At 44.1% G+C, this 12176-nt stretch overlaps 1 protein-coding gene across 1 annotated transcript in view; it reads right to left on the minus strand.

The window, feature by feature from the left end:
• rgsl1 (regulator of G protein signaling like 1) overlaps positions 1–12176 on the minus strand; it is a 76871-nt gene that overhangs the window by 26967 nt on the left and 37728 nt on the right. Inside the window, exon 22 of the mRNA XM_076275463.1 lies at positions 8041–8153. Within this exon, the coding sequence (XP_076131578.1) occupies positions 8041–8153 (113 nt within the window). The remainder of the gene's footprint in view (positions 1–8040; positions 8154–12176) is intronic.

Consider the following 12176-nt stretch of genomic DNA (forward strand, 5'->3'; position numbering starts at 1 on the left):
TCCCCAAACACACATGCCAAACAAGCATACACAAAAGTTTCAAGAGTGGGGGATGGAGTAGAAGATGGAGACAAATTGATTAAGTTAATGTGATTTATTTTCGCGGAATTGGATGTACAGGACTGAGCGGCGGTCGTATTTTGTACCGCTATGCGGTACATCTAGTTTATCTTGATATAATTAATTACAAGTAAATAAAATACAAGTTAAATAAAAGTGTTGAGTACAGAGGAGTCTTTCAGATATAAATTGTGTGATGGATGTTCAGTGAGAACCAACAGACCTGTCCACAGACAGCTTGTTTTGGTTCTTCTGAGTATTGGATCAGACAACTGTGGTTCAGGTTCCTGGTTCTGGCTCAGCGGTGAAGAGCAAGTGCATGAGCTGCTGGCTCACGGAGGAGAGAGGAACTCAATATAGTGGGACTTCAGAGCAGTGATGCTTTCACAGGAAATCAATCAGCGAGGGGAAAGACGGAGGGCTGAGAGGAACACATTCTACAAGACACTTCTTCTTCTTTGCTGCTGCTGTTTAGATGGAAAGAGCAAGGCATGAAATAATCACAAAACATTGGTTGCAGTAAAGGCGTAGTCAGACAAGGCGATAAGGCCCCATCTATACTGCCATGGGAAACTACAACAATAACTAAAAAACACCATTTTAAATATCGCTCTAGCCAATAAGCACTACAGTGTCCACATCATACACCATAACAATAATATAATGACATTGGGGACAATATTGATCAATAATCAATTTCCTGACAGCCAATCAGAATCCATTGAATTTTAGGCAGGCCATCATGAACATGACACATATTCCTGAAAGGCTGTCCTTATCATTAGTCAGTATAAATACTCATAGTTATTATCACTATAGTAACAGTGTAGCGTGAAACCTGATCTCTATAGCTGTGTCTATAGTAAACATTAGTCATGTGGACACACACCCCTTATCAACACTTTACTGGGATTGTACACCAACAGAGACTTCACCGCTGGATTGCTGAACTACATACTGGGGTCTGGGCCAGATGTGGTGATGTCCAAAAGCAGAGTTCTGATACCCCAGATGTGTCCAAAAGCAGAGTTTTGATACCCCAGATGTGGTGATGTCCAAAAGCAAAGCTCTGATATCCCACTGATGGATGAGCTGCCCATTTCCCCTGGTCCTGAGACCCATCAGCCAGACAAGAAGGGGGTTTCATTTACTACTTTGAGTCAGTGTGTGTGTGTGTGTGTGTGGGTGTGTGTGTCTAAGTGTTGGGTGGGAGGGGGCCAACTTAGGTATTCTGTGGTCAATGCAGTGACATGCAGTGACCACTCCCATCCCAGTGCTACATACACACACACACACACACACACACACACACACACACACAGCTAAATTCCTTCTTTCCCAGGCAGTGTAAATATTTCCCCCTCCATTGTAGCCTAGCCCAAGAGAGTGTGGAGATTCTGCCCCCAAGTCTGGCCCTGCTTCCCCCACCTACCCCCACTCAGTCTGTCCGACTCTGCGGTGTAAACCTTATAGCCCCACTGGGGGTTTGGCGTGGAGGCCAGGCAGCAGCCTGTTGATTGGTGTTTGGCCGATGGCTTCCTTGAACCAGAACGGCACATCGCCTTCGGAAAAAGGTTTATTTTCCTACATCACAGAGCAGCCGAGTCCCAGAGCTGTTTGAAAAGAGAAAAGAAAAAAATCATATATAGTGTGCATGTGTGTGTGTCTGTGTGTGCATGCATCATCAATGTGTATAGTCTAACACTGCCATGTGTGTGTGTGTTTGTGTGTTTGTGCGTTTGTGTGTGTGCGTGTGTATATTTGTGGTTGTGAGAGGAAAGAAGCACTAGCTTTCTCTTGTCAACACAGACAGACGAGACAAGTTCTCGATCCAACCCGATATTGCCGGCAAGCATCAATCTGGGCCACCATGTCAATGATCTCCATTATATGTGAGCACATTCGCAGCCTGCCTCTTGTAGCCTATATTTATGAAACTCTCACTGTTCTCCATATTTCCTGTGTATAAATCTGAATGTCGCTTTACAGAAAAAACAATAATATTACAGTGCTGCTGTCGTCGTCGGTTGCAGAGAGCCTCCTGGTGCGAGTGTCTAGGTCTGCGGAGAGAGAGAGCCTCTGGGAGGCGGTTGGGTGAGGATTAAGCTGTTTGACGAGCGAGACCCCCTGACCAAAGCGGTTTCTGACCACAAATAAACATCAGGCTTGGGCAGCGGTTCCCTGTGCTCCGGCCTCCACGCGGTCAGCTACAGGAGCGCATCAATCATGGCGCAAGCAAGCTGCAGTCTCCCCGCAGACACACACACACACACACACACACACACACACACATAAACAAACACCAATATGTGTATACACAGACACACACACGCACACACACACACACACACACACACACACACACACACATATACACATACACACACACACACACACATATATACACATACTGTACACACACCAATATGTGTACAGACACACACACACAAATATATACACATACACACACATAAACACACACCAATATGTGTATACACAAACACACACACACACACACACACACACACACACACACACACACACACACACACACACATTCATTTAAACATACACACACAAAAACATATAATCAAACATACATACAACATAAGTAGGCATTGATGTGCATGCATACACACCAGAAGTCCCTTAAGTCAGTGGTGGGTACTTTGAAGCACCCTGCAAAATCAACCACCTGCAAAAATACAAAAATGACTAAACCTAAGATACACAGATATAACATACACCCTACATACTGTACAATCTCAGGCATAAACGCAGACATACACACACACACACACGCAGACATACACACACACATGCACACGCACACACACATGCACATAAACACACAAACTATAGTGCCATTTCACTAAAATACTCAACTTCAATTGCTCAGATGGAAATAGAATGATAAGGAATTGAGCTGCACAAAGCAGGGCCCTGGAAGAGGCTTCTGAGAGGGCATGCCAGAGCACCAGCCTTCCTCTGAGCGTGTGGAAATAACGCACCATGCATCCACCTCCTGCTCATCATCAGAAGGAGAGAGGAAAACAAACACACAAAATAGCCCCCTCAGATTGGAGCCAAGGATAGTGCTGGTCTGGCCCTGGTCTGGCCCTGGTCTGGCTTACAGTAGGCCTGGCTCTTAGATGGCCCCAGTACAAGCAGTGACCGTGTGACCGGAATCAAGCAAGACAACAAGCATCAGATGGTGTTAGTTGTTGTTGTGGTGGTGGACTGGTGTGTGTGTGTGTGTGTGTGTGTGTGTGTGTGTATGTGTGTGTGTGTGTGTTTGTGTGTGTGTGGCATTAGTATACTGTATATTGTGAAAATGTAATGTTAAATGGACAGTGGTGTTTGTGTATGAAAAAGTTTCACATTTTTAGATTCAACAGGGGTCACCATTGAATTACATACATTCAAGCTACAAAAGACAGGGCATTTGTGATTGGCAAGAGTAACTGATTCATTGCCCTCCTCATAATCGTAGCTGAATTATATCACTTTCCATTACGTTAAAACAGCATGTTAATGCGTGAGAAACTTCTCCCTGAAATCATATGAAAACAGTCTAATTCACTATTACTATCCCAAAGCACCAAGTAATTGAAATAACTCACTTTTGTTGTCATGTAGGTTCGTTTTTATACAAGATCCATTACATCTGTTACAACCCAAATTATTTTCCTTCAAATAAGATGATAGAATAAAACATATTATTTATTCTCTATGTGAAAAAGAATATCTTTCGCCAAGTCAGAAATCCACTTTTTCTCCAAACATTCAAGAAAACTGTGTCCCTACGTCCCAGTGAACTGTCAAATTGTGCAGTAAAATTTCAGAAAACCTAGTTAGCAATGTGCGCCATGAGGGTCCAGGATGCATGCAATTTTTCATAGGATAATTATGCAGTTTCCCCTCACTGTTTGGCTGTTTGTCTGGGGTCCGTTTCCCAAAATAATAGTTGCTATGATATCAACTACCTTGGTAGGCGCACTACCAAATGTGAGTTACGCATACACAAATATTTAAGTTTCCATATTGTCACATATCGCGCTTTTCATTTTGGAAAATTACAACAAAAAAAAACATAAAATGTTAGCGTTGTTTTTGTACTAAATGTGACCGAAATACGACCGAATTTCAACACCGTATTCGTTGACGTATCCTGTAACGTGTGACTCAAATACTGCCAACTCAGATTTCACAGTGACGCCACCACGGAACATGCATCGCAGCAACTAGGCCTATATGATTTTGGGAAACGCAACCCTGGTTTTATTTGTAAGTTTGCGGCAGGAAGATCTTTTGGCTCTAGTGCCCCCACCTGGCAAGCATTAAAAAGCCTGTAGCCTACTGTTTACACACATAGTCAATGTTGACATTTTTTCTGGACCAATTAAGTTGATATTAAAACGGTTTTAAAATGAGAGAACATTTACAAGAACGAAACAGAGAAAGGAAAGAAAAGAAAAGGTTTATGTTGAATTAAGTGTGGATAGTACTTCACATGCATCCTCATTTGTCCTAAAATATTGCCATTGCATTTGAAACTATTCTGGCAGTCTGTAATGATTGCTGAAAGGCGAAGAGCCATTCACAAATACTACTGCACAATGTCACATTAACTGTGGCTTACGCCAGCAAATTCATATTTTTGCACAAACAGCAGAGTACTGTCCGACTGCTGGACGCTTCCTCCATGCACTGCCCGCCCGCATAATAAAAACGCTGACTTGATGTAGCTGATTTACTGATATCTGTCACAACCCTACCAGACGGATCTACAACATGTCCTCTGCGTTGACAAGCTCGACTGTTCATGTGCCCGAGGTGAGAGCAGTGTCTACGATCTCTCCTGTAAACATACTTTCATCTCAATATGAAAGTGTGCAAACAACATGGCTGACATTACTCAATGATTTCAGTCATTAAAATGTGGTGTTAAATATTGCAAAAACCATATGCACCATGTTGTCGGTGCAAATGTCACGTTTTATGGCGCCAAGACTTAATGACCTAGAAACGCGTTTTAGTAATTAACACCTATGATGAAACCTGGGGTTTACATTAATTGGTTTGGTCCAGGGTCCCATTCTCATATCTCCCCACATCATTAAGATAACCACACAAAACGCATCGTGTAATTGATATTGTAAAATATCATAAAATCTTCCGAAATCAAATGAAAATAGTTAATTGGCGAACTTATTACATTCCGAGGTCTATCAATAGGCTACAGAGTGCAGTGCATTCAATGAAAACTCCCCTTTTCGTTTCCTTTTCACCAGAAGGTAATTAGATTTCTAATGGAAACCCGTTTTTTCGGTGCCCTTTTTCAATCAAAGGTCTCTAATTGAAAATGAACCTATTTTCTTCCTATCATTTAAGTCTTTAAATTTTAAATAATGTGGGTCAGACGTTTACCGCATCGACTTTAAAAGACCTTCCGCAGCAGATATTCCAAAGGCAGTTCTGAGCACTTTCCTCTCTGTCCCTTACATATGTTCCCTCAGTTCTTGGGTGGACAAGTACAGGGCTGAAAGAACAAAAACTCAATAGGCCTATCACCAATAAATCTGAAAAGCCTGAGCTGATCTTGAAATAGGTGGAATGTTTTGAATGGTACCCACTTTGTACTGCATTATTCCACTAGAGCACATCTGCCTTGATTATTTTTGCAGATGATCTAAAGTTCTTGCTGATGAACCATTACCAAATATTGTATTTTCATGTGAAAACAACCACATCTGATTAAAAGAGACAATATGCATGCAAGCAGTGCAAGCAAGATGGCAATACAATGGCTCTCTTTTGATGTATGCGTATTTGACTCAACATTTCTGGCTAATGGAAAAAAACTGAAATGGCCTTTTACAGGCAGTGAAGAAAGAAGACGGACATAAGAGCAGAGGGGAATGAGTCTGTTGAGAGATATAATAATAATAATAATAATAATAATAATAATAATAATAATAATAATAATAATAATTTGATCTATATAAAATCTGTATTTGATCTTGTCTTTGAAGACGACAAAGCAGATAATGAACAAGCTGCGTAGGAAACAAATAGTGATTTCTGAGAAGTCTGGATGCTGCACACAGCGCCTCCACTTCGATCGCTCTCAGACGGGTGCGTCCTCTGAGAAGCCAAGAGTAGTTTGTCATGGTTCATAAGGAGCAGTCTGAGTGAACGCTGCCAGTGACGCGTCTGCTTTAAATTTCATTTACAGCTGTTCAGTGAAGATGCCATGCCACAGGAGAGCAGGGTTACAACATTAAACTAAGGCATTGGTCTATCAGGGCAGCCGCGTTGGTAGGAACCTAGGGTTCAGAGCAGGATTTTGAACACCTGCTGAAATCTATTCTGGGACGCTTTTTACTCAGTCCAGGTAACATTATACATCATAGTAAAGCATGAATCACAAAGCTCTCATTAAAGCAACACCAAAGAGTTTTTTGTACCTTAAAATAATGTTTCCAAAATCATTTCAGTCGTTCATCAACTTGTAACAGGGTGAACGGCACTTCTGCATTCGCTTTGCGGCCCTCTATCGGCTATAACTGCACTATGTAAGTTTGCCAGATCGGGTAGCAGATCTGTAGTTCAATGGAATGAGGCATAAGAAACTACAAATTTGACTTGCATCTGACGTCGCAATACATCGTACTTTCATAAATCGTGCAACATAATCTACCTTGTCTGTGGACATTGTTATTTGCAAAGCAGGTGCTGGATAAACAAATAGCATACAGAGGGAAAGTTCTTTGGTGTTGCTTTAAGTAGCCCACAGAAGTGGAACAAATTGGGCTTCATGACAATTTTGTAGCAGAATGTTTCAGGTTGTGTGTTTACATCTGTTATTGTATTTACATGTGCATATTAATGATTTTTTTTGTGACTCAGGTACATAAAGTCAGTTACCAGGGCCACTTCTTGAAGCCTTCATCCGCCGAGCAGCAACAGCATCTTTCCTGACCTGCAGCAGACACGGCCTTGTACAACAGCCCATCTGAGATTTATTTCGTCTCTCCATTTGGCTCAGGGAGACCAAATTCCTGGCCCCTTCCTCTTCACAGCTGCTCTCAGAGCGCCCCCCCCCCCCCCCCCTCCGTTTGCCTGTCGTGGCTCTTCTCTTGTTGAATCAAGTCAAACATCTGGAGTGAGATAAGTTATCTTCCCCCCTCTCTCTCTCTTCCCTTTGTTCTGCGGGAAGTGCTGGCGAAATCTTGGCGATGGGGCCGACGCAAAGCCAGAGCTCTCATTTGCCTTTAATGGGGTGTCTGGACGTTACAGGCAGACATTTTTGTTTTGGGGGGGTGAACTTTTTCCCTCTCTCGCCCACACCTCCAAAAATCTCAGGGCAGCGCTGACCCTTTTCCCTGCGTGGTCACCTCAGTTACAGTCAAAACCACGTCATGGAGTTTCTCTTGAAGCAGGCAATTTCACAATATTTGACATGGGATTAATTGCACACAGCTCGCCAAAAGCACAAGATTCAAACCAATTTGTGCACAACTAACCGGATCATGAGCCCGTTACGGTACTGTAAGGAAATCAGTTTAATAAAGGGACATATACCCCGGCACACAACGCAGAATGTCAACCTGAGGGCCTTTCCTCAAGTGTACAAACTGAAGATATATGACAGTCTCTAACCAACAGGGACTAACAACTGCGGGAACAAAGAGGAGGGAAAAAAATGCCGTCTTGCATGGCCATACGGGAGTTGTTTGTCTCTGAAGACGCCCTTGCATGCATCACAGCCCCCACCCACCCACCCCCACACCCATGCTTCTCCCTTCCCCAAAACAGGGGATGCAGTTACATCCAATGTGACAAGACTTCAGCTATTCTTAACTTGGGCTCCTGTGGCTGTGTCTTCGCTGGCCATAGGGGGGGGGGGGTGAGGGGCAGATTTAGGGGGGTGGGGAGGTGGGGGTGGTAGAACAGCGTGGGGCTGTAGGCAGTTGCCTGACGGAGGCTCATCTGACACAGCCTCCGTCTCCCCGCGCTCCTGCCTTTGGCTCCGTGAGAACAGAGACGGCCATCTGCCCGGACTCTCCAGCGTGCCCATCAACCGCCAACTGGGCCAAGACAACAACAACAACAGGAGATCCACTGGCACGGCGAGGAGCGCTCACACCAGCTCCAGATAACCACTCCAGCTCTAGGAGCACTGCTAGCTCCCTCTGTGTGTGTGTGTGAGTCAGTGCGTGTCTGAATATGAATATGTGTGTGTGTGTGAGGGAGAATGCATGTGAGTGTGAGAGTGTGGACGTGTTTGAGTGTAGAAGTGTGTGTGTGTGTTTGAGCGTGCATCTCTGCATATGTGCGTGTAAGTGTGTGTGTGTGTGCCTCTGTGTGATAGATAAATAGATAGATAGATAGATACTTTATTGATCCCCAGGGGAAATTCAAGAATGTGTGTGTGTGTGTGTGTGTGTGTTTGCGCATGCACATGTAGTGTGAGAGCATTTGCGCAGGGCACGGGGCGGTGGTGCTGCCAGACTCGGGGGTGATGAAAGGCAAATGTAGCATGTAAAAAGAGTGTGATTGTCTGTGGGTCCCTCTGGAGGACGCTGATCCAGACTGACACCCGACAGACAGCTGGGATGGCTGAGGGCCACCTGACTTCTGCAGGCCCACAGCCTGAGAAGGGCCCCTGGCTCCCCCACAACCCCTGTGTGTGTGTGAATGTGTGTGTGAGAGAGAGAGAGAGAGAGAGAGAGAGAGAGAGAGAGAGAGAGAGAGAGAGGGAGCAAGAAAGAGACAGAGGGAGTTATGGAGGGGAAGAGTGGAAGAGAGAGGCAAAAACAGAGGGCTATAGAGAGAATGAGTGAGAGAAATAGAATGAGGGAAAGACAGAGAAAGGGATAGAGAGAGAGAGAGAGAGAGAGAAAGAGGGAGTATTATAGGAGCTCACCATGAGCCTCCACCACAAACACACTCAACCAGACAAAGCCTTAATTAAAACATGTCTTTCAGCACTCGGCAAATGAGGAGGGGGGGGGAGTGTGTGTGTGTGTGTGTGCGTGTGTGTACAACTGAGATTGACACCACCGCTTTGGAAATGATTGCAATTCTTGTATATGCAAATACAATGCTCTACAAAGGAAATTCTGTTGGAATATTTCAGTGGGTTATTACCCTGAAGAAATTAAATTGTTTGCCAAAGTTGCCCACATGGGTTCTAGACTGCATGACCGTGTGGGATGAGAAGGCTCTCTTTGGTTCTACACTGCATGAACGTGTGGCATGAGAAGGCTCTCTTTGGTTCTACACTGCATGAACGTGTGGCATGAGAAGGCTCTCTTTGGTGCAGCTATTCCAGTGGGTTCTACACTGCATGAACGTGTGGCATGAGATGGCTCTCTGTGGTTCTACACTGCATGAACGTGTGGCATGAGATGGCTCTCTGTGGTTCTACACTGCATGAACGTGTGGCATGAAAAGGCTCTTTTGTTCTACACTGCATGAACGTGTGGCATGAGATGACTCTCTTTGGTGCAGCTATTCCAGTGGGTTGCTTCTGAGCTGGACAAATTGTCTATTAGGAGCAGCACCATGATGCCCAGAAACTGGACCCCAACACACAGCTGAGAGCACCAGTGGCTGGCCATGTGTGTGTGTGTGTGTGTGTGTGTATGTGTATGTGTGTGTGTATGTGTGGTGTGTGTGTTTAGTGTGTGTGTGTGCGTGCGTGCGTGCCTGCGGCCATGCCTGACTTAGCTCAGCTGTTACTGTCTTGCTTAAGACAATAAGGGCAAAAGCAAGACTCCCTTACCAACTCACCGTCATCAGGACACACACAAGTCAACAACATAAGAGTTAATTTATATTTTATGAGCACTCATTTTGAACCTCCCACATACTGTAAATTTAAATGTGTGCAGACGTATTTCACTATTCTATTGTTTCTGTTAACGATAATCAGCGGAAAATATGATGGAACTATCATTTATTGTTACACCAATGTATCCACCTGTAAGGAGTTTTATTATTGTTCTGCTGTTAATGCTGATCCAAGTGGTCTGTCTGCAGCGCTCTCCTTCGGGGCTCCTTTGAAGGTGGCTGGCCATGTTTCAGAAGCCTCTTTAAAAATTAACCATCTGTGCAGCTTCCCTTCCCACTAACCATTTCAACTTTTGAAATTGCAATAGACATCAAGTCTGAATTGTTTCAGATGATTGCCTATGACAAAATTGATGTAATCAAAGCTAATTTGAATTTGATTGGGGGGAAAACAAGTTATGGTATGTGGTCCGCACTTGTGAGGACTGCGTGAGTTCCATATGGTCAAGTTCAGAATTGCTCTAATGTTTGGTATTTCTTAACATGGCAGATGATTACTTCTTGTTAGTGTGCGTATGAAAAGCTCAACAGTGCGCTCTGTAACCAGATCGGCCCTTGGCTCTACATAAAGCACACACAGAGACAATGGACATTGTTTATGGCGCTCTATAAATAAATGCAATTCAAGTGAAACAAATATGGCTGGTATATTATTACATGCATTGGAACCACCCATACTGAATCTGCCCTGTCTGCACAATACAGTTCCCCTAAGGAAAGGAAATGCACTCTGCTCCTCAGTGATTTTATTTTACAGTAGATGCTACAACAGCAAGAGGCCGGAGATGTAAACACTGTTTGGGTCTTAAGCGGGGCCAGGAACTGCATAATACTCCACAAGGCTTAAGCTCCCTACAGTACAGGAGAGAGGGAAGCAGAGAATCGGGTCTACGAACCCACAGGGTTTGTAAATATTAATGAACTCCTCGCCACTTGGGGATTCTGTCACTCTCTCTCTCTCTCTTTCACTCTCTCTCTCTCTCTTTCACTCTCTCTCTCTCTCTTTCACTCTCTCTCTCTCTCTCTCACTCTCTCTCTCTCTCTGTCACTCTCTCTCTCTCTCTGTCACTCTCTCTCTCTCTCTTTCACTCTCTCTCTCTCTCTCTCTTTCACTCTCTCTCTCTCTCTTTCACTCTCTCTCTCTCTCTTTCACTCTCTCTCTCTCTCTTTCACTCTCTCGCTATCTTCCTTTTTTCACTCTTCATTTTTCTGCCCGTTTGTTTAATTAAAAGAGCTCATTTTAGAGAAATGAATGGTTGTCTGTTGCCTGTGGGGCGGCTCTCAGTGCTAGGGCTGTGGACTTGACATTTAGCTGATGTGTGGAGGGGGGAGGTTGGCATGGCGACGCAGACGCACGCTGGAACTCTAAACGTTCGGGCGTTTGCCCCCAGAGCCACAAACCACAAGGCTGCAGTTGTGATCCAGTCTGTGTCCCGTACTTTAATGCTTCCGTGCCATACTTAATTAGACAGCGAGCCCTCATTAGGGCTGAGGAGAACACTTGGCAAGCCACATCAAGAGAGCTTAACATTCTCCCCTGCGCCTTGTAAGTTTATTTTAAATTCAATGCCATATTTTGCTTCCAACTAGATTTTGCTTTGATGTTGTATCGCACTCCGAAGCCTTTATAATGGATAAATCCAAACGGGGAAATATTTCACAGCATTTTGGCTAATCTCCATTCCAACTGGTGTAAGCACAATTTATATTTAGTTCAAAAATACTGTTTTAAAATGTCTTAACAATTGTCTGAGATGTATTTGTTATCAGATTGTCTCATTTCAAGAGCACAATTTAATCTAGAACACCTTAACATGATATCCCCATTGGAGTGTCCAGGGGTCAAAAAGAAGTGTTTTAATGCACAGCTTAAATGCGAACGCTTTCCCCTGAAACTGTGTGAAAGCCGCCGCAGCAGCAGCAGTGGAGTGGCATGGAGGGAATCTGCACAGCCTGAAAAGACTAACGTCACAACGTATGATGAAACAAGTGGGGCCTACGGCAGCCTACGGCTTCACACTGTGCCGAGCGTCATTTTTAATAACTCTGACAAGGTATCAGATATACTTATCTTCTCCCGAACAATAACAAGGATAAACAGGATTTCCGTCGCTGGGAATTAGCGCCACGCTCCTCTTACACTTTTTTCTCCTTTTTTTCTTTCTATCGCTCTTTCCTTGTTTTTGAAAGCGGAACATTTTCTCTTTTCCATTCACTGTGAGCCACAATTCAAATCAAACTGGGCAGTTGCTTCA

Source organism: Alosa pseudoharengus, unplaced genomic scaffold (genome assembly GCF_046254945.1).
Source record: "Alosa pseudoharengus isolate Yale_2024_CS ecotype anadromous, Long Island Sound unplaced genomic scaffold, YU_APseudo_1.1 YU_APseudo_1.1_scf_11, whole genome shotgun sequence".
Classification (NCBI taxonomy): domain Eukaryota; kingdom Metazoa; phylum Chordata; class Actinopteri; order Clupeiformes; family Clupeidae; genus Alosa; species Alosa pseudoharengus.